The 18,095-nt window shown below is 44.0% G+C and overlaps 1 protein-coding gene across 3 annotated transcripts in view; it reads right to left on the reverse strand.

Moving 5' to 3' along the window:
• Positions 1 to 4,082: 4,082 nt before the first annotated feature.
• LOC123991271 (phospholipase D1-like) overlaps positions 4,083 to 18,095 on the reverse strand; it is a 36,905-nt gene continuing 22,892 nt past the window's right edge. For 2 of the 3 annotated variants that reach the window (XM_046292701.1, XM_046292702.1), the window contains exons 16-27: positions 17,636 to 17,728; positions 14,460 to 14,591; positions 14,258 to 14,376; positions 13,981 to 14,094; positions 13,767 to 13,877; positions 13,592 to 13,680; positions 11,793 to 11,906; positions 11,365 to 11,414; positions 10,329 to 10,463; positions 6,213 to 6,366; positions 5,955 to 6,072; positions 4,083 to 5,797 (exon numbers count right to left, since the gene is read on the reverse strand). In XM_046292701.1, the coding sequence (XP_046148657.1) occupies positions 5,573 to 5,797; positions 5,955 to 6,072; positions 6,213 to 6,366; positions 10,329 to 10,463; positions 11,365 to 11,414; positions 11,793 to 11,906; positions 13,592 to 13,680; positions 13,767 to 13,877; positions 13,981 to 14,094; positions 14,258 to 14,376; positions 14,460 to 14,591; positions 17,636 to 17,728 (1,454 nt within the window). In that variant the 3' untranslated portion in view covers positions 4,083 to 5,572. The remainder of the gene's footprint in view (positions 5,798 to 5,954; positions 6,073 to 6,212; positions 6,367 to 10,328; positions 10,464 to 11,364; positions 11,415 to 11,792; positions 11,907 to 13,591; positions 13,681 to 13,766; positions 13,878 to 13,980; positions 14,095 to 14,257; positions 14,377 to 14,459; positions 14,592 to 17,635; positions 17,729 to 18,095) is intronic. The other variant, XM_046292703.1, reaches the window with a different exon arrangement.

Genomic DNA, 18,095 nt, shown 5'->3' on the forward strand with positions numbered 1-18,095 from the left:
CCCTTGAACTTTGCGACCTTTTGCCACATTTCAGGCTTCAAACATAAAGATATAAAACTGTATTTTTTTGTGAAGAATCACCAACAAGGGGGACACAATCATGAAGTGGAACGACATTTATTGGATCATTGTCTTGTTGGAAGACAAATCCCCGTCCCAGTCTCAGGTCTTTTGCAGACTCCATCAGGTTTTCTTCCAGAATGGTCCTGTATTTGGCTCCATTCATCTTCCCATCAATTTCAACCATCTTCCCTGTCTCTGCTGAAGAAAAGCAGGCCCAAACCATGATGCTGCCACCACCATGTTTGACAGTGGGGATGGTGTGTTCAGGGTGATGAGCTGTGTTGCTTTTACGCCAAACATAACGTTTTGCATTGTTGCCAAAAAGTTCAATTTTGGTTTCATCTGACCAGAGCACCTTCTTCCACATGTTTGGTGTGTCTCCCAGGTGGCTTGTGGCAAACTTTAAATGACACTTTTTATGGATATCTTTAAGAAATGGCTTTCTTCTTGCCACACTTCCATAAAGGCCAGATTTGTGCAATATACGACTGATTGTTGTCCTATGGACAAAGTGTCCAACCTCAGCTGTAGATCTCTGCAGTTCATCCAGAGTGATCATGGGCCTCTTGGCTGCATCTCTGATCAGTCTTCTCCTTGTATGAGCTGAAAGTTTAGAGGGACGGCCAGGTCTTGGTAGATTTGCAGTGGTCTGATACTCCTTCCATTTCAATATTATCGCTTGCACAGTGCTCCTTGGGATGTTTAAAGCTTGGGAAATATTTTTGTATCCAAATCCGGCTATAAACTTCTTCACAACAGTATCTCGGACCTGCCTGGTGTGTTCCTTGTTCTTCATGATGCTCTCTGCGCTTTTAACGGACCTCTGAGACTATCACAGTGCAGGTGCATTTATACAGAGACTTGATTACACACAGGTGGATTGTATTTATCATCATTAGTCATTTAGGTCAACATTGGATCATTCAGAGATCCTCACTGAACTTCTGGATAGAGTTTGCTGCACTGAAAGTAAAGGGGCTGAATAATTTTGCACGCCCAATTTTTCAGTTTTTGATTTGTTAAAAAAGTTTGAAATATCCAATAAATGTCGTTCCACTTCATGATTGTGTCCCAATTGTTGTTGATTCTTCACAAAAAAATACAGTTTTATATCTTTATGTTTGAAGCCTGAAATGTGGCAAAAGGTCGCAAAGTTCAAGGGGGCCGAATACTTTCGCAAGGCACTGTATGTCTCCAGCTTCAGTGATTTTTGCAGTTCGTTCCAGTCATTGGCAGCAGAGAACTGGAAGGAAAGGTGGCCAAATCAGGAATTGGCTTTGGGGGTGACCAGTGAGATATACCTGCTCGAGTGCGTGCTTCGTGTGGGTGTTGCTATGGTGACCAGTGAGCTGAGACGAGGGGCTTTACCTAGAAAAGACTTGTATATGACCTGGAGCCAGTGGGTTTGGCGACGAGTATGAAGCGAGGGCCAGCCAATGAGAGCGTACAGGTCGCAGTGGTGGGTAGTATATGGGGCTTTGGTGACAAAACGGATGGCACTGTGATAGACTGCATCCAATTTGTTGAGTAGAGTGTTGGAGGCTATTTTGTAGATGACATTGCCGAAGTCGAGGATCGGTAGGATGGTCAGTTTTAGGAGGGTATATTTGGCAGCATGAGTGAAGGATGCTTTGTTGCAAAATAGGAAGCCAATTCTAGATTTAATTTTGGATTGGAGATGCTTAATGTGAGTCTGGAAGGAGAGTTTACAGTCTAGCCAGACATCTAGGTATTTGTAGTTGTCCACATATTCTAAGTCAGAACCGTCTAGAGTAGTGAAGAGTAGTTGAAGATGGAGTTGGAGACCACGGAAGGAGAGTTGTATGGCATTGAAGCTCATCTGGATGTTAATCAACACAGTGTCCAAAGAAGGGCCAGAAGTATACAGAATGGTGTCATCTGCGTAGAGGTGGATCAGAGAATCACCAGCAGCAAGAGCTACATCAGTGATGTTTACAGAGAAGAAAGTCGGCCCGAGAATTGAACCCTGTGGCACCCCCATAGAGACTGCCAGAGGCCCTCCGATTTGACACACTGAACTCTATCAGAGAAGTAGTTGGTGAACCAGGCGAGGCAGTCATTTGAGAAACCAAGGCTGTTGAGTCTGCCGATAAGAATATGGTGACTGACAGAGTCGAAAGCCTTGGCCAGGTCGATGAATATGGCTGCACAGTAATGTCTCTTATCGATGGTGGTTGTGATATCATTTAGGACCTTGAGCGTGGCTGAGGTGCACCCATAACCAGCTCTAAAACCAGATTGCATTGCGGAGAAGGCAGTGGCGGTTCTAGACCATTTCAACTGGGGGGGGGGGGGGCCAAGCTGGGGCCAGTTGTACTGTTAGAGGGGCCAGTTACATTAGACGTTATTGTCGTCATTGTGTTCTTCACTGCATTGCATTGCAGGCATTAGCAGGCAAAATACCATGTTCATAATAATCATCGTTGCCACTGTCTAATAACGGATGTAAAAAAAGAACGATAGGAAAAATTAGTTTCATACTCCACATTTAGGGGGGCCACGATAGGGTCCAAAATTTTGGTCACGGGGCCACTGCCCCCCCCCCCCCAAAAGAATGCCACTGGGTTAAGGTACGGTGGGATTCGAAATGGTCGGTAATCTGTTTGTTGCCTTGGCATTCGAAGACCTCAGAAAGGCAGGGTAGGATAGATATAGGTATGTAGCAGTTTGGGTCTGGAGTGTCTCCCCCTTGAAGACGGGGATGATCGCGGCAGCTTTCCAATTTTTTGGGAATCTCAGACGACACGAAAGAGAGGTTGAACAGGCTAGTAATAGGAGTGGCAACAATTTCGGCAGATCATTTTAGAAAGAGAGGGTCCAGATTGTCTAGCCTGACTAATTTGTAGGGTTCCAGATTTTGCAGCTCTTTCAGAACATCAGCTATCTGGATTTGGGTGAAGGAGAAATGGGGAGGCGTGGGCAAGTTGCTGTGGGGGTGCAGGGCAGTTGACCGGGGTAGGGGTAGGGGTAGCCAGGTGGAAAGCATGGCCAGCTGTAGAAAAGTGCTTATTGAAATTCTCAGTTATAGTGGATTTATCGGTGGTGACAATGTTTCCTAGCCTCAGTGCAGTGGGCAGCTGGGAGGAGGTGATCTTATTCTCCATGGACTTTACAGTGTCCCAGAACGTTTTGAGTTTGTGTTTCAAGATGCAAATTTCTGTTTGAAAAAGCTAGCCTTTACTTTCCTAACTGCCTGTTTATATTGGTTCCTAACTTCCCTGAAAAGTTGCATATCACAGGGGCTATTCGATGCTAATGCAGTACGCCACAGGATGTTTTTGTGCTGGTCAAGAGCAGTCAGGGCTATATCCATTCCTGGTTCTACATTTTTTTGAATGGGGCATGCTATTTAAGATGGTGAGGAAGGCACTTTTAAAGAATAACCAAGCATCCTCTATGGGTAGAGTGAGGTGTGAGATAGGATAACAGAGGGACAGGGCCACCGGCAGTGGAAATTCTCTAAGAGAGGAGGGCTGATAATAAAGGCTTTATCAGTTTAATTTGAATTGTTAGCCCCTGTCAAAACAGACAGGGCTCCTCATTGCAATGTTTTGCCTCTGGCCAGGTAATCATCATTGGGCTCCCGAGTGGCCCAGCGGTCTAAGGCACTGCATCTCAGTGCTGGAAGCGCCACTACAGACCTTGGTTCGATCCCATGCTGTATCACACCCAGCTGTGATCGGAAGTCCCACAATTGGCTGAGCGTTGTCCGGGTTAAGAGAAGGTTTGGCTGGGGCAGGCAGTCGTTGTCCGGGTTAAGAGAAGGTTTGGCCGGGGCAGGCAGTCGTTGTCCGGGTTAAGAGAAGGTTTGTCCGGGGCAGGCAGTCGTTGTCTGGGTTAAGAGAAGGTTTGTCCAGGGGCAGGCTGTCATTGTAAAATAAGAATTTGTTCTTAACTGACTTGCCTAGTTAAATAGAGGTTACATAAATAAATCTTTGTAAATGAAAATTGTCTCAACAGACTAATTTGGTTGTATTAAAGACACCAGGACACTGATAAAAAACAGAAATGTTTAATAGTTAATATTCATTTCATCAACGCACAAATAATTAAATACGTGAATTATCAGTATTTGGGTTTTCCTACAAGACACAATCAGTCTGTGCAAAAAGTGCAATTTCTAGAAACAGGCTAATGAAAGGTAGAGTGAAAGAGAAATGTCCTAAAGAGGAACAACAACAGAACAGAGAAAATAAATGAACAGAGAGAAAGGGGGACAGAGCATTGTTGATACATTCTGATATGAGACCGTTATGAGTTGGGACCTCCTCCCATGGAGACCTCTTATCTCTGACAGAACTGTTACACTCAATAAAGTAAGAAGATAACTTAACTTTGGTATAATGACCACAGTCCAGCCATTTACTAGCAAGCAAACAGTAAGCAAATCAGTTAGCTACCAGGGTTGGGCTCAATTCAAAGTAAACTACAAATAAATTATCGGAAAAAAATAGCATTTATTTTCAAGGACTTCTCAAACTGAAAAGAAGCAGCTATTTATTTCAATTTTATTTTAATACAAAATCACTTCCTGAACTGACTGTCTTCAATTAGAATTAAGACCAACCTTGCTACTGTAGCTACATGCCGGGTGTAGCTAAAAATGAACTGAATCTAGCTAGCATGCTAATGATTGCATGGACTGGTAGCTAACATGACAAGTTACCAGCAACACACAGCAGACTGACTTGTTTTCATGCTAATGGATACGTGCAGTGACTAGCTAGCATGCTAACAGCTACGTGCAGCATCATACAACATTCCAAGATGGAATACAATGTCCCTTTGTGTTTTGCTATTGTACAGGGTGTCTAGCCCTCTAGAGACCTAAAGGCACGCTATTAGAAACAGAGATCCTTAAGGTCATAGTCTGAAATCCACAGAATGAATATGAGGAAAGTAAGAGAAGGTATACTGCATTAACATTACCGTATCAATAATTGGCACTTGTGTTGAGTTCATGTGATTTCATTTTGGTGTTAAGGGCAGGGCTTTAAGATTTCACCTGCACATTGTGACTGCAAGGGCACAGAGCTCTCTCTCAACTCCCCCCCCCCCCCCCCCTCCCTTTCTAACAGTCTCCGATATCACACTCTCCTTTTTTTTCTCCCTCTTGTCTTTTTTTGTCTTACATTATTCTAAGGCCTTAGTATGTTTTCATAGAAACATCACGCAGAGGAGTCTGAGCTGCGTTCTCCAGCCCTCACGGCGATCCATAGTGTTAGTAAACAGTACAGAACAGTTACAGAGGAGTCAGTTACATTCCCTTAAACTACACAGACAGGTATGTGTAAGGTCACACAGTTAATCACTCCATTGTCCTCTCCTCCTCCTTTGTCATCTTCTTTTTAATGTAAACGTGAAGGTGCTGTCTGCTTTTCAGACAAACACTCCAGAGTGGAATGACCTCATCACTCCAGACACTGGTAGAGTTCTCTGGTGTAGAATGTGGAGTGTGTGTGTGTGTGTAAAGTCTCTGGTCTCGGTCTCAGGTCCAAACCTCCATGGGGACCATGGACTCCTTGGAGCCGATGGGAGGAAGTAGATTCTGCTCAGATAGGAAGTCGAGCGGAAATTGGACCAGGAAGCCACGGATCTTCTTCAGCTCCTCATGAGCGCGTGCAGAATCCTCCCTCTCCAACCCCGGCTTGGCCAGATAGCCTTCCAGTTCCAGGATGTTCCTGACATCACTGGAGGGAAGGCACCGGAACACCTGGGGGGAAAGAGGGAGAAGTTCAACTCTGTACTCTCTGTGATAGCAAAGCATAGTAGCATTATGACATAATACTGACGGGGTTGGTTCTAATGTTGCATGTTAGCGTTTGTGTACCTTCTGGTAGATGGAGTGTTTTAGTGTGTCTGTTAGCTACCTTCTGATAGATAGTGGCGTTGCGAGCACAGGTGGTCATCCAAATCTCCTTGTAGAAGTGATCACTGAGAGGGTCAGACACGTCTATAGACAGATCAGTATGGGCCCCTAGGATAGTCCTGATGGAAGGCGGGAGAGAGGGATAGAGGGCGTGATGGGGGAGAGAAAAGGGGAAAAGTCTCAGTATTAAAGAGAAGAGTTGATTCCTCAGTGAGGTCGTAAGTCAAAGCCACTTGAAGGCTCACACACAGACACACACCTGAAGCACTCTAGACGTAGTGCCAGTGCATAGCGACCAGCCTGGTACTCCTGTCCATCCATCACCGCGGTAACGGTCTCCGAGTCTTCGACGATCACCGCCACCTCGCTGTCACGCTTCCCCAACATGCTGCGGTCGTTGATATTGGCCGAACCTACAACACACACAGAGGAAGTGTTAGGTGTGTGTGTGGGTCCTTTGTGTCTGTCATTAGGACTTTCTCAAGCTTTTCTTTGGCGATGAGTTGGTGGATGGATGGATGGATGCAGTAATAACACTGACCAGCAGATGGTAATGTAAAGCTTAGGTTACAGACGTACATTAATCCAAACTTGCACACAGAAATCAAATACAATTTTATTGGTCACATACAGTTAAAGTCGGAAGTTTACATATACCTTAGCCAAATACATTAAACTCAGTTTTTCACAATTCCTGACATTTAATCAGAGTAAAAATTCCCTGTCTTAGGTCAGTTAGGATCACCACTTAATTTTGAGAATATGAAATGTCAGAATAATATTAGAGAGAATTATTTATTTCAAATTTGATTTCTTTCATCACATTCCTAGTGGGTCAGAAGTTTACATACACTCAATTAGTATTTGTTAGCATTGCCTTTAAATGGTTTAACTTGGGTCAAAAGTTTTGGATAGCCTTCCACAAGCTTCCCACAATCAGTTGAGTGAATTTTGGCCCTTTCCTCCTGACAGAGCTGGTGTAACTGAGTCAGGTTTGTAGGCCTCCTTGCTCACACACACTTTTTCAGTTCTGCCCATAAATGTTGTCATGACTCTCTTGATCAGGTCAGGTTACAGGAGACCCCAACCCTACAGATTATCTCTCAACCACAAGAGGAGAAAGCTGTGGGTCTGAAGACATGGGGGGGGGGGTTTATGGCCCCACGCCCCTTGTAAATCTCAGGCCATAGACAAATGCCTTTGTCCTGTCACTATGGAGAACCAACCTCAGAACATTAAACATGAAATAAAGAGACATTGGAACAAAGGTTTCCGTCAGCCACAATGGAAGATGAAATGTGAAGTTAGTTGTCTAAAATGGGATTTGAGAAAACCTAACCCGTGCCTCATTAACTTGGTACGCCCAGAGAATTGCCCTAAAGGCGGTTATGCCCACTTCTGACCCAAGGGTATAAAACTTGAGTATAGAATTTACGATAAGACTATGTGACCCCAGCTGCAGCAGGGTCTGAAAAGTCAAACCAACACAGAACGCAACGCAAGTTTGAGGACAAAGAAATCCTTTTCTACCCAAGCTACGGATGAGTGGCTGTGTCTAAGAGGGTGAATTCAAGTCGCACCACCTAGCCTCCATCTCCCATCGTGGTATCTAAAGGGTTTCATTCCTATGCTGTGAGCTCTGAGCTACAGAGCTGTCTGTCCTCAGAAGATCCCTTCCAGAGAAAGGGGTGAGGTAACAGACTCCTAAGCCACAAAGGACACGAATACCGGGAGGACGAGCAACGAGGCGCGCAGGAGCAGTGAGTCATCGAACAACGGAACGGTCCACGCAGAGAATCCCCGGAGATCATCACCACAGTAATTACATCATTATATATTCTGACCCATGAGGGCGGCGGTTTGAGGCAAGGCTAGGGTTAGAATAGCATAGCTGACAAATTCACCCAAATTGTCACGACTTCCGCCGAGGTTGGCTCTCCTGCCCGTTCAGGCTGTGCTCGGCGGTCGTCGTCACCGTCCTATTAGCCACTACCGATCCCTTTTCGGTTATCTGTTGGTTTTGTTTGATTGTTTTCACCTGTGTGTTAGTTAATTAGTATCTGTATATAATGTAGGTTGTCCCGCCCTTGTTTTGTGCGGGATTGTTTGTTTTTGACATTTCGTTTCGGCTGTCGGTGTTTTTGTGTTTTATTTCTCCGGTTTGTCTGTTTAGGATATTTTCACCCTGTTTGTATTTTTTTCTGCGCCTGATTCCATGGGAGGTGCGGGATTCTGTCACGACTAGTCAAGGTGGGTGGAATCAGGCGCAGAGAGCAAATAATGAATAAAGGTTTATTCTCCGGTGAACAACAAATAAACACGGACAACCCAAAAATACAAAACAGGGTGAAAATATCCAAAACAGGAATAAACAGACAAACCGGAGAAATAAAACACAAAAACACCGACAGCCGAAACGAAATGTCAAAAACAAACAATCCCGCACAAAACAAGGGCGGGACAACCTACATTATATACAGATACTAATGAACTAACACACAGGTGAAAACAATCAGACAAAACCAACAGATAACCGAAGAGGGATCGGTAGTGGCTAATAGGACGGTGACGACGACCGCCGAGCACAGCCCGAACGGGCAGGAGAGCCAACCTCGGCGGAAGTCGTGACACAAATGTATATTTCTCTTGTGTACTTTCTCTCTCTTTTGAAATTCCCATTGTGGGTAACAAGCGCCATAGTGTGTTGGCCTGTTATACTAAGTTCTAATCAATAGCCTATAATGTGTTTTGTCTATGTGTAGCTTTTATCATCATTTTAGCTTTTTAGTAAATAAATATTCAATTAAAATTGGTGTGGCACGAATTCATTAGTGGGACCAGGGTCCGTGAAGATTCAAGGGCTATACGACCTTCAGATTATGAGACTAATAGAGGCAACTGATTAATTAGCGGTTGTTGTAAAATCGATATTCTAATATTCTTTGCGTTAATTTGGGAAATAGAAACTCAATAAAAACTAGTTTTCCCATGGTGCCCCAGGTTAATGAGTTAACAATTGCTTGATTCAGTTAGTCGCCACATTAACCAATACAACGTCACGACAATGTTCTATTGGATGGAGGTCAGGGCTTTGTGATGGCCACTCCAATACCTTGTCATTAAGCAATTTTGCCACAACTTTGGAAGTATGCTTGGGGTCATTGTCCATTTGGAAGACCCATTTGCGACTAAGCTTTAACTTCTTGACTGATGTCCTGAGATGTTGCTTCAATATATCCACATACTTTCTCATGATGCCATCTATTTTGTGAAGTGCACCAGTCCCTCCTGCAGCAAAGCACCCACACAACATGATGCTGCCACCCCCGTGCTTCACGGTTGTGATGGTGTTTTTCGGCTTGCAAGTATCCCCCCTTTTCATCCAAACATAACGATGGTCATTATGGCCAAACAGTTCTATTTTTGTTTCATCAGACCAGAGGATATTTCTCCAAAAATAACAATCTTTGTCCCATGTGCAGTTGCAAACCGTATTCTGGCTTTTTTAATGGCGGTTTTGGAGCAGTGGCTTCTTCCTTGCTGAGCGGCCTTTCAGGTTATGTCGATATCAGGCTCATTTTACTGTGGATATACTTTTGTACCTGTTTCCTCCAGCATCTTCACGGGGCCCTCTGCTGTTGTTCTGGGATTTATTTGCACTTTTCACACCAAAGTATGTTCATCTCTAGGAGACAGAACGCGTCTCCTTCCCGAGCGGTATGACGGCTGCATGGTCCCATGGTGTTTATTCTTCCGTACTATTGTTTGTACAGATGAACCTGGTACCTTCAGGTGTTTGGAAATTGCTCCCAAGGATGAACCAGACTTGTGGAGGTCTACAATTTTTTTATGAGGACTTGGCTGATAAAAAAAAAAAAATCCCATGATGTCAAGCAAAGAGGCACTGAGTTTGAAGGTAGGCCTTGAAATACATCCACAGGTACATCTCCAATTGACTCAAATGATGTCAATTAGCCTATCAGAAGTTTCTAAAGCCATGACATAATTTTCTGGAATTTTCCAAGCTGTTTAAAGGCACAGTCAACTTAGTGCATGTAAACGTCTGACCCACTAGAATTGTGATAGATTATTTCACTTAGAATTCACTGTGTCTGTAAACAATTGTTGGAAAAATGACTTGTGTCATGCACAAAGTAGATGCCTTAACCGACTTGCCAATACTATATAGTTTGTTAACAAGAAATTTGTGAAGTGGTTGAAAAACGAGTTTTAATGACTCCAAGATAAGTGTTTGTAAACTTCCGACTTCAACTGTATTTTGCAGATATTATCCCAAGTGTAGCGAAATGCTTATGTTTCTAGCTCCAACAGTGCAATAATACCTAACAATACACACAAATCCAAACCTACTCACCTATGATGACGGTGTTGTCGTCTGCGATGAGCATCTTGCTGTGGACGTAGACGAGCTCTGTGACCAGGCGTCCCTCCAGTTCAGCATGGGTCCTCAGACCACAGAACGAGATGTAGTTCATCCACTGCTCGTCCACTGAAACACACACAGAACCAGTCCACTGAAACACACACACAGAACCAGTCCACTGAAAGACACACACAGAACCAGTCCACTGAAAGACACACACACACACAGAACCAGTCCACTGAAAGACACACACACACACAGAACCAGTCCACTGAAAGACACACACACACACAGAACCAGTCCACTGAAAGACACACACAGAACCAGTCCACTGAAAGACACACACAGAACCAGTCCACTGAAAGACACACACAGAACCAGTCCACTGAAAGACACACACAGAACCAGTCCACTGAAACACACACACAGAACCAGTCCACTGAAACACACACACAGAACCAGTCCACTGAAACACACACACAGAACCAGTCCACTGAAACACACACACAGAACCAGTCCACTGAAACACACACAGAACCATAAATAAAAGCAGAATCAGGAACCATAAGGAGACAGTCTAATGTTAATCAAAGAGTAGGTCTGTGTTCTGCTAGGTGTGTGTGCTATTATTATTATTTTAAAAATGTAACCTTTATTTAACTAGGCAAGTCAGTTAAGAACAAATTCTTATTTACAATGACGGCCTACCCCGGCCAAACCCGAACGACGCTGGGCTAATTATGCACTGCCCTATGGGACTCCCAATCACGGCCAGGTGTGATAAAGCCTGGATTCGAACCAGGGACTGTAGTGACGCCTCTTGCACTGAGATGGTGTGTGTTAAACTATGATTGGCTGTTTGTACTGGTCAGTATGACGCCACTCTGGTGAAGAGGGTAGCCTAACTGTGTAATGTGGAAACTGGCATGAACTTCCCGTCACCCTTGCGCACACACACACACACACACACACACACACACACACACACACACACACACACACACACACACACACACACACAACTTACTTTCTCTCTTCAGCTGAGATATGATGGAACAATCTCCTCTGTTCATGGTTCTACAGAGAGTGAGAGAATGTTAACTCCAGTACCTGCCACTTCTAGATTGATGAGTCACAGGAACAGGGAGGGATGTGTAGACAGCCTAGCCAGTGTGTGATGTAGTGTTTCCACAAGGATACTAATTTGACCAGAAAGTCCATCTCCATGGGTGGAGTACACACACACAGACACTTTACTGCTGTGGTTGTAAAGTGAAGGCAGGTCTTCTCAGTGTCTACTCTGTGTAAACAGAGGTAGATATAAACCCTTTAACTGGCCTCCCAAGTGCCATCCCAAGCCTCCTCTGGCCACAGCCTTCTGAATCCCCTTATATTACAGCAGAGATACATTACACAAACAGCCATGTCTAATTTGATGGCATGCCGCTCACACACCTGTAGTTGTAGTGCATGACAGCCTGAATGGCACTGCCTCCTCCGGTGTTGATGTCTCCTTCGAAGCCGGGCAACAAGGGGGTCACTACGTACACTCTGAACTTCTTACCCTCCCTAAAAGGACACACACACAGTTTATTCCCCCCCCGGAGAAAGATGTGACCTTAAACAGTGGGAACATCCTCATGAAAGCTGCTGTTGCCAAACCTAACAGTTGCCATGTGGAGCTGGTTATTCTCAATGAGTGTGTTTCTACTGTACGTGTCATATCGTGTGTGTGTGTACATATGTGTGTGTACAGTACCAGTCAAAAGTTTGGACACACCAACTCATTCAAGGGTTTTTCTCTATTTTGACTATTTTCTACATAATAGTGAAGACATCAAAACTATGAAATAACATGTGTAGTAACCAGAAAAAACAATAAATCAAAATATATTTGATATTCTTCAAAGTAGCCACCCTTTTCACTGATGACAGCTTTGCACACACTTGGCATTCTCTCAACCAGATTCATGAGGTAGTCACCTGGAATGCATTTCAATTAACAGGTGTGCCTTCTTAAGTTAATTTGTGGAATTTCTTTATTTCTTAATGCGTTTGAGCCAATCAGTTGTGTTGTGACAAGGTAGTGGTGGTATACAGAATATAACCCTATTTGGTAAAATACCAAGTCCATATTATGGAAAGAACAGCTCGAAATAAGCAAAGAGAAACGACAGTCTATCATTACTTTAAGGCATGAAGGTCAGTCAATACCCAACATTTAAAGAACTTTGAAAGTTTCTTCAAGTCCAGTCACAAAAACCATCAAGCACTATGATGAAACTGGCTCTCATGAAGACTGCCACAGGAATGGAAGACCCAGAGTTACCTCTGCTGCAGAGGATAAGTTCATTAGAGTTACCAGCCTCAGAAATTGCAGCCCAAATAAATGCTTCACAGAGTTCACGTAACAAACACATCTCAACAATCAACTGTTCAGAGGAGACTGCGTGAATCAGGCCTTCATGGTCGATTTGCTGCACAGAAACCACTCGTAAAGGACACAAATAATAAGAAGAGACTTGCTTGGGCCAAGAAACACAAGAAACGGACATTAGACTGGTGGATATCTGTCCTTTGGTCTGATGGGTCCAAATCTGAGCTTTTTGGTTCCAACCACCGTATCTTTGTGAGACGCAGAGTAGGTGAACGGATGATGTGTGGTTCCCACCGTGAAGCAAGGAGGAGGTGGTGTGATGGTGCTTTGCTTAGAATTCAAGGCACACTTAACCAGCATGGCTACCACGGCATTTATGCAGGGGTAGGCCATCTCATGTGGTTTGCACTTAGTGGGACTATCATTTGTTTTTTTTTAACAGGACAATGACCCAACACACATCCAGGCTGTGTAGGGGTATTTGACAAAGGAGGAGAGCGATGGAGTGCCACAATCAACCGACCTCAACACAATTGAGATGGTTTGGGATGTTGGACCGCAGAGTGAAGGAAAAGCAGCCAACAAGAGCTCAGCATATGTGGGAACTCCTTAAAAAAAGCATTCCAGGTGAAGCTAGAGAGCCAAGAGTGTGCAAAGCTGTCATCAAGGCAAAGGGTGGCTACTTTGAAGAATCTCAAATATATTTTGATTGGTTTAACAGTTTTTTGGTTACTACATAATTCCATATGTGTTTTGTCATAGATTTGAGGTCTTCACTATTATTCTACAATGTAGAAATGTTGAGTAGGTGTGTCCAAACTTTTGACTGGTACTGCACATGTGTGCATGTTTGTGTGTGTGGAGAGGGGCAGGTTACTTGTATGCTTGGATGATGCGTTCAGCGATGGCGTCTCCTATCTTGTTGAAGACATGTCTGTTATCAGTACAGCTGATGAAGAACTGGTTCTGAGAAACAGCAGGATATAGAAGCATGTTACACTACATAATGCCTATGTAGTGTTATGTAATGTACTGTATATGTACAACAGTACCTCTATGTAGATGTAGTGTTGGCTGTTCTTGATAGCGTGGACGTAGGCGTTGTGGATGGATTCTTCATGGTACTTTATACCAGCTGACCAGTCAGATGCTGAGCGCAGGATCTGACATTGGACACAGACAGGAAGAGAGTGGAAATGTGCAGTTGGATATTCAAGCCATAAAACTTGTGGGTGTAGGATGGTGCGTGTGTTAGTGTGTGTTTACCTGTACTTTTGCAGGGATGCAGTTGGGGACCTGGTATCTGATCTCTCCTGCGGTAGTGTGAGACTTGGGCAGGAGGTACGGGTAGGAGAGAGAACGATACTTTGGCTTCATTATCTAGAGCCAGATAGAGAGACAGACAAAGAGGAAGTGAAAGGGGGGAAGCAAGACAGAGAGAGAAATGATCATTTACCAAAATGCTGTTCTTGTACAGAAATTGTGAAGGCGTCAGACATGTTACCTCTGAATCTTATTGACATCACTGTGACCTGTGTCTGACCTTGCAGAAGTTCCAGCGCTGGATGAAGTGTCTGGCCACATCCCTGGCAGCCTTCCCATGAACCACGGAGGCGATGTCATGCCACGGCATCCTGGGGTGGGTGTGCCTGTCAATGAAGTCTGGCGAGACGGGATACAGTGATGTACAGGTAGGTGTGTGTTTATGACCAGGTTCAAGTGTGTGTTCAGGTGATGTCGCTTACCGTCAAAGGGCTTGTCCAGTTGGATCCAGTCTTTGTATACAAAGTTGCAGTAGTCTTTCCCATGCCAGAATCTTGTATCTCCAACCAACTCTCCTACTCCTCCTATTCCTGTTTGCATGCTACGCACCGTCTCTATAAAGGCCAGACAGACACATAGAAGTTAAACATTAAGCGTATAGGGCCAGGAGGTTTTCCTGACTCTGATCTGACCAGGAAAACATTTCCCTGCACCTCCCAAAACCAGCAGCAGGGGGCAGTGGAAATCAGAAGGGGAAAGGGGATACCTAGTCAGTTGTTCAAATGAATGCCTTCAACAGGTACCCTAGTGGTTAGAGCGTTGGGCCAGTAACCGAAAGGTTCGTGGATTGAATACCTGACAAGGTAAACAAACATCTGTTGTTCTGCCCCTGAGCAAGGCAGTTAACCCACTTTTCCAGGGGCGACAAAGACGTAAGGCGTCCCCTAGCACCTCTCTGATTCAGAGGGATTGGGTTAAATGCGGAAGACACATTTCAGTTGAAATCAGAAGAGACTCCAAGAGAGAGAGGTTGTTTACTATAAGTAGTTAGTTTCAAGGTTTAAATGAGTTTTATAAGGATTTGTTTCCTCAATGCATTAAACAAACAGTGGACAGAAAGACAGTTGAGAGACAAAATAGTCCCCGGACAGACGGACGCACACAGAGAGAGAGAGAGAACACACCCCACACACACACACACACACACACAGAGAGAGAGAGAGAGAGCACACCCCACACAGCCATGACACAGAGTCACAGTCCATCCTGTTTCAGACAGATATGTCAGCTCATTTACCCGCAGCAGCGGTCTTGTCTGAGTCTAGCTACATAGATTAATAACATTCACAGTAGTAAAAACATAGTGATCTGAGGAAAACATCTGAACATTCCCAGGCATAACCACAACCAGAAGTTGTGTGCGTGCAAGCTGCAGTAAGCTGCCATTTGAAGGGATAATATGTCTGGGTGGGTCTTTGCCTCCTCCACATTCCTTGAAATTCTTCCGCCATAAAAACACACTGCAGAGGGCCTAGTCTGCAACATGGGGGATGCTTATTGACCTTGTACAAACAAAGTCTTGACATGAGCACAGACACTCATGCCATGCCAGGCCACGCCACACGGTGCAGAAAGACCTGGGGCCTCATTTATAAACATTGCCACACAAAATATGCCCCAAAACATGCGTGCACCAGTTTTCACGCAAAAGTCGGCCTTTATAAAAACGGAAATGTATGTTACAATGTGCTTATTATCCTCCCGTAAATCTCAGACCATGTGTACAACAGTTTCTAATGGTACAAGTATTGCATTGCAAATAGGCAACAGTAGACTAGCCTTGTGCAGGAATATATGTCACGACTTCCGCCGAAGTCGGCTCCTCTCCTTGTTCGGGCGGCGTTCAGCGGTCGACGTCACCGGCTTTCTAGCCATCGCCGCTCCATTTTCCATGTATCCATTTGTTTTGTCTTGTTCCCTGCACACCTGGTATTCATTCCCCAATCACACTGCATGTATTTATTACTCTGTTCCCCCTCATGTTCTTGTGTGAGATTGTTTTGTGTTACGTGTCTATTTTGATGCGCTATACTGGTATGCTTTTATTCCGTGTTTTATTTCACGAGATATGTTTATTTGTTTGTACATATTATTGTGACTGTTTGCGCGTTTGCACTTTTGCCAATTGGCTGGAGGTTTGGACGCAGTGGCGTCCGTCTGTTGGTTTCTCCTGCCTAAATAAAGTGTGCGCCTGTGTACACCTCTCTGCTCTCCTGCACCTGACTCCGCTCCCAGTACGCACATCATTGACAATATATGACAGTCTTATTTAAAACAAATAGCTAAATATAATAAGATGCACTAATTTGCCATTAGTTAGAAGAGCAAAAATCTATTTATTTTATCTTTGCATTCTAAAATCATTTGAAATAATCATCTATTTCCTATTGTTTATTTAATTTCCACAATCATTGCAGACTAAAACCTTGTCTGACTGGGATGTTTTTATACTCGCTACATCTGAAAATAGCCTATAGGCCTACAACAGGGTAGGATAGGCTACCATTCTTCCCATCTCTCTTAATTGGACCCACTTCACAGTAGTAAATAAACAGATATGCTTTTGAAGTATTTTGCTCTATGCGGACCGATGGTCCACTTTTCCAGTGATGTTTGTAGACTACGTCTGAATATTGTAGCCTAATGTAACATTTCTTGAGTAAATAATATTTAAATGATAAACATAATAGCCTACATAATACATAGATATATACATACCATAGCCATTGCAGAATAAATTCCTCACATTTTCTGGCATGAGTTCATATTCCTGAAGTAGCCATGCAATAATTTAACATGCGCATCTCTCATTATGCCTAATAGATAGGCTATTGTACTTCCAGGTTATTGCTCTCTGCATCCGAATGGGAGCACGTTGTATAACATAGAGCTTAACAGGTGAACAGACAGTTGATATTTAGCGTTGAAGTGTGTTAACTACCACTGTAGGTAGGCCCACTGTAGTTTACTTTTTTTCCCCTGAGTAGACAATGTTTCAGAATTCGCCGGCAGTGCAGCATATTTAGGTTCAGGAAAAGGTCAAATGCAAAACATTAGTGAATTAAACCGATCTGTTTACAGGTCCACAACAATGTTCAATAGTTTGTCTTTCAGACACGGTCAGATACAGCAAATGTCACTGCGAAAGAAAACATTCTGCCAAAATCTCCAAAGAGATTGATCAAGTTCGCCAAGTTCTCCTATATTTCCTTTAGATACTGTCTTGGCCTAATTACAAAATATACAGCAAATAAGGACGTTGTCACCATAATAGATGAATGATGAGGGTTTTCAGGCGGAGTTATTATGCTTGTTTATACACGCAGTTTCTGCAGGTCTGACTTATAATGGGAAACTTGCCTATTTATGGCAGGCATGTGCCAAGTTGATCAATCTCAATATTTTGGTGCATGCTCAGTCTACAGATATTTCATATCCAATTTACACAACGGTTATAAATGAGGCCCCTGAGATATTTGCACTCTTTCAGAGAGACACACGTGATGAACACTGCAAAGCACACTGGGTGATGAGTTTAGCAGCGGGACAGTTGAAGCCCCGATCCCACAGCACATCCTCCAATCAGAGACGCACTCACCAGCCTGTGCCAACCCAATGGGAGGGGCCAGTCTCAGCTCCACCCCTCTAGTAAGGATCAGATTGTGTTGGCTGTTGACGCTGTTCGTCCAACCTGGACAGAGAGACTGCCATTTAACCTCTGCAGACTATGGTCCTGTCCCTCTCTCTGCACCTGAAGCACTGTGGTCTCTAAATGCGTGCTGGTGCGTGAATTTCTAATTCTGGGAGACTCCAGACCAAAATGGGGATAGCAAGCTAGTATTATAGTACCAAAGATACTGGTAACTAACCAAAGATATCTCATCGGCGTTGTTTCCAATGGGAGCAAATGAAGCACAGTGGGCAGAACAAGCAAGGAGGTGGGCAGGGCCAAGCACGAGCTAGCGAGATCCTATTGGCGCGTTTTAGCATGGAGTTGCATATTTTCCTACTCTGTGAATTCCGTGTGTGCAATAACTCAATTTGCCCTTTCACTCCTT

This window comes from Oncorhynchus gorbuscha, linkage group LG12 (assembly GCF_021184085.1).
Source record: "Oncorhynchus gorbuscha isolate QuinsamMale2020 ecotype Even-year linkage group LG12, OgorEven_v1.0, whole genome shotgun sequence".
In the NCBI taxonomy this organism is placed as follows: domain Eukaryota; kingdom Metazoa; phylum Chordata; class Actinopteri; order Salmoniformes; family Salmonidae; genus Oncorhynchus; species Oncorhynchus gorbuscha.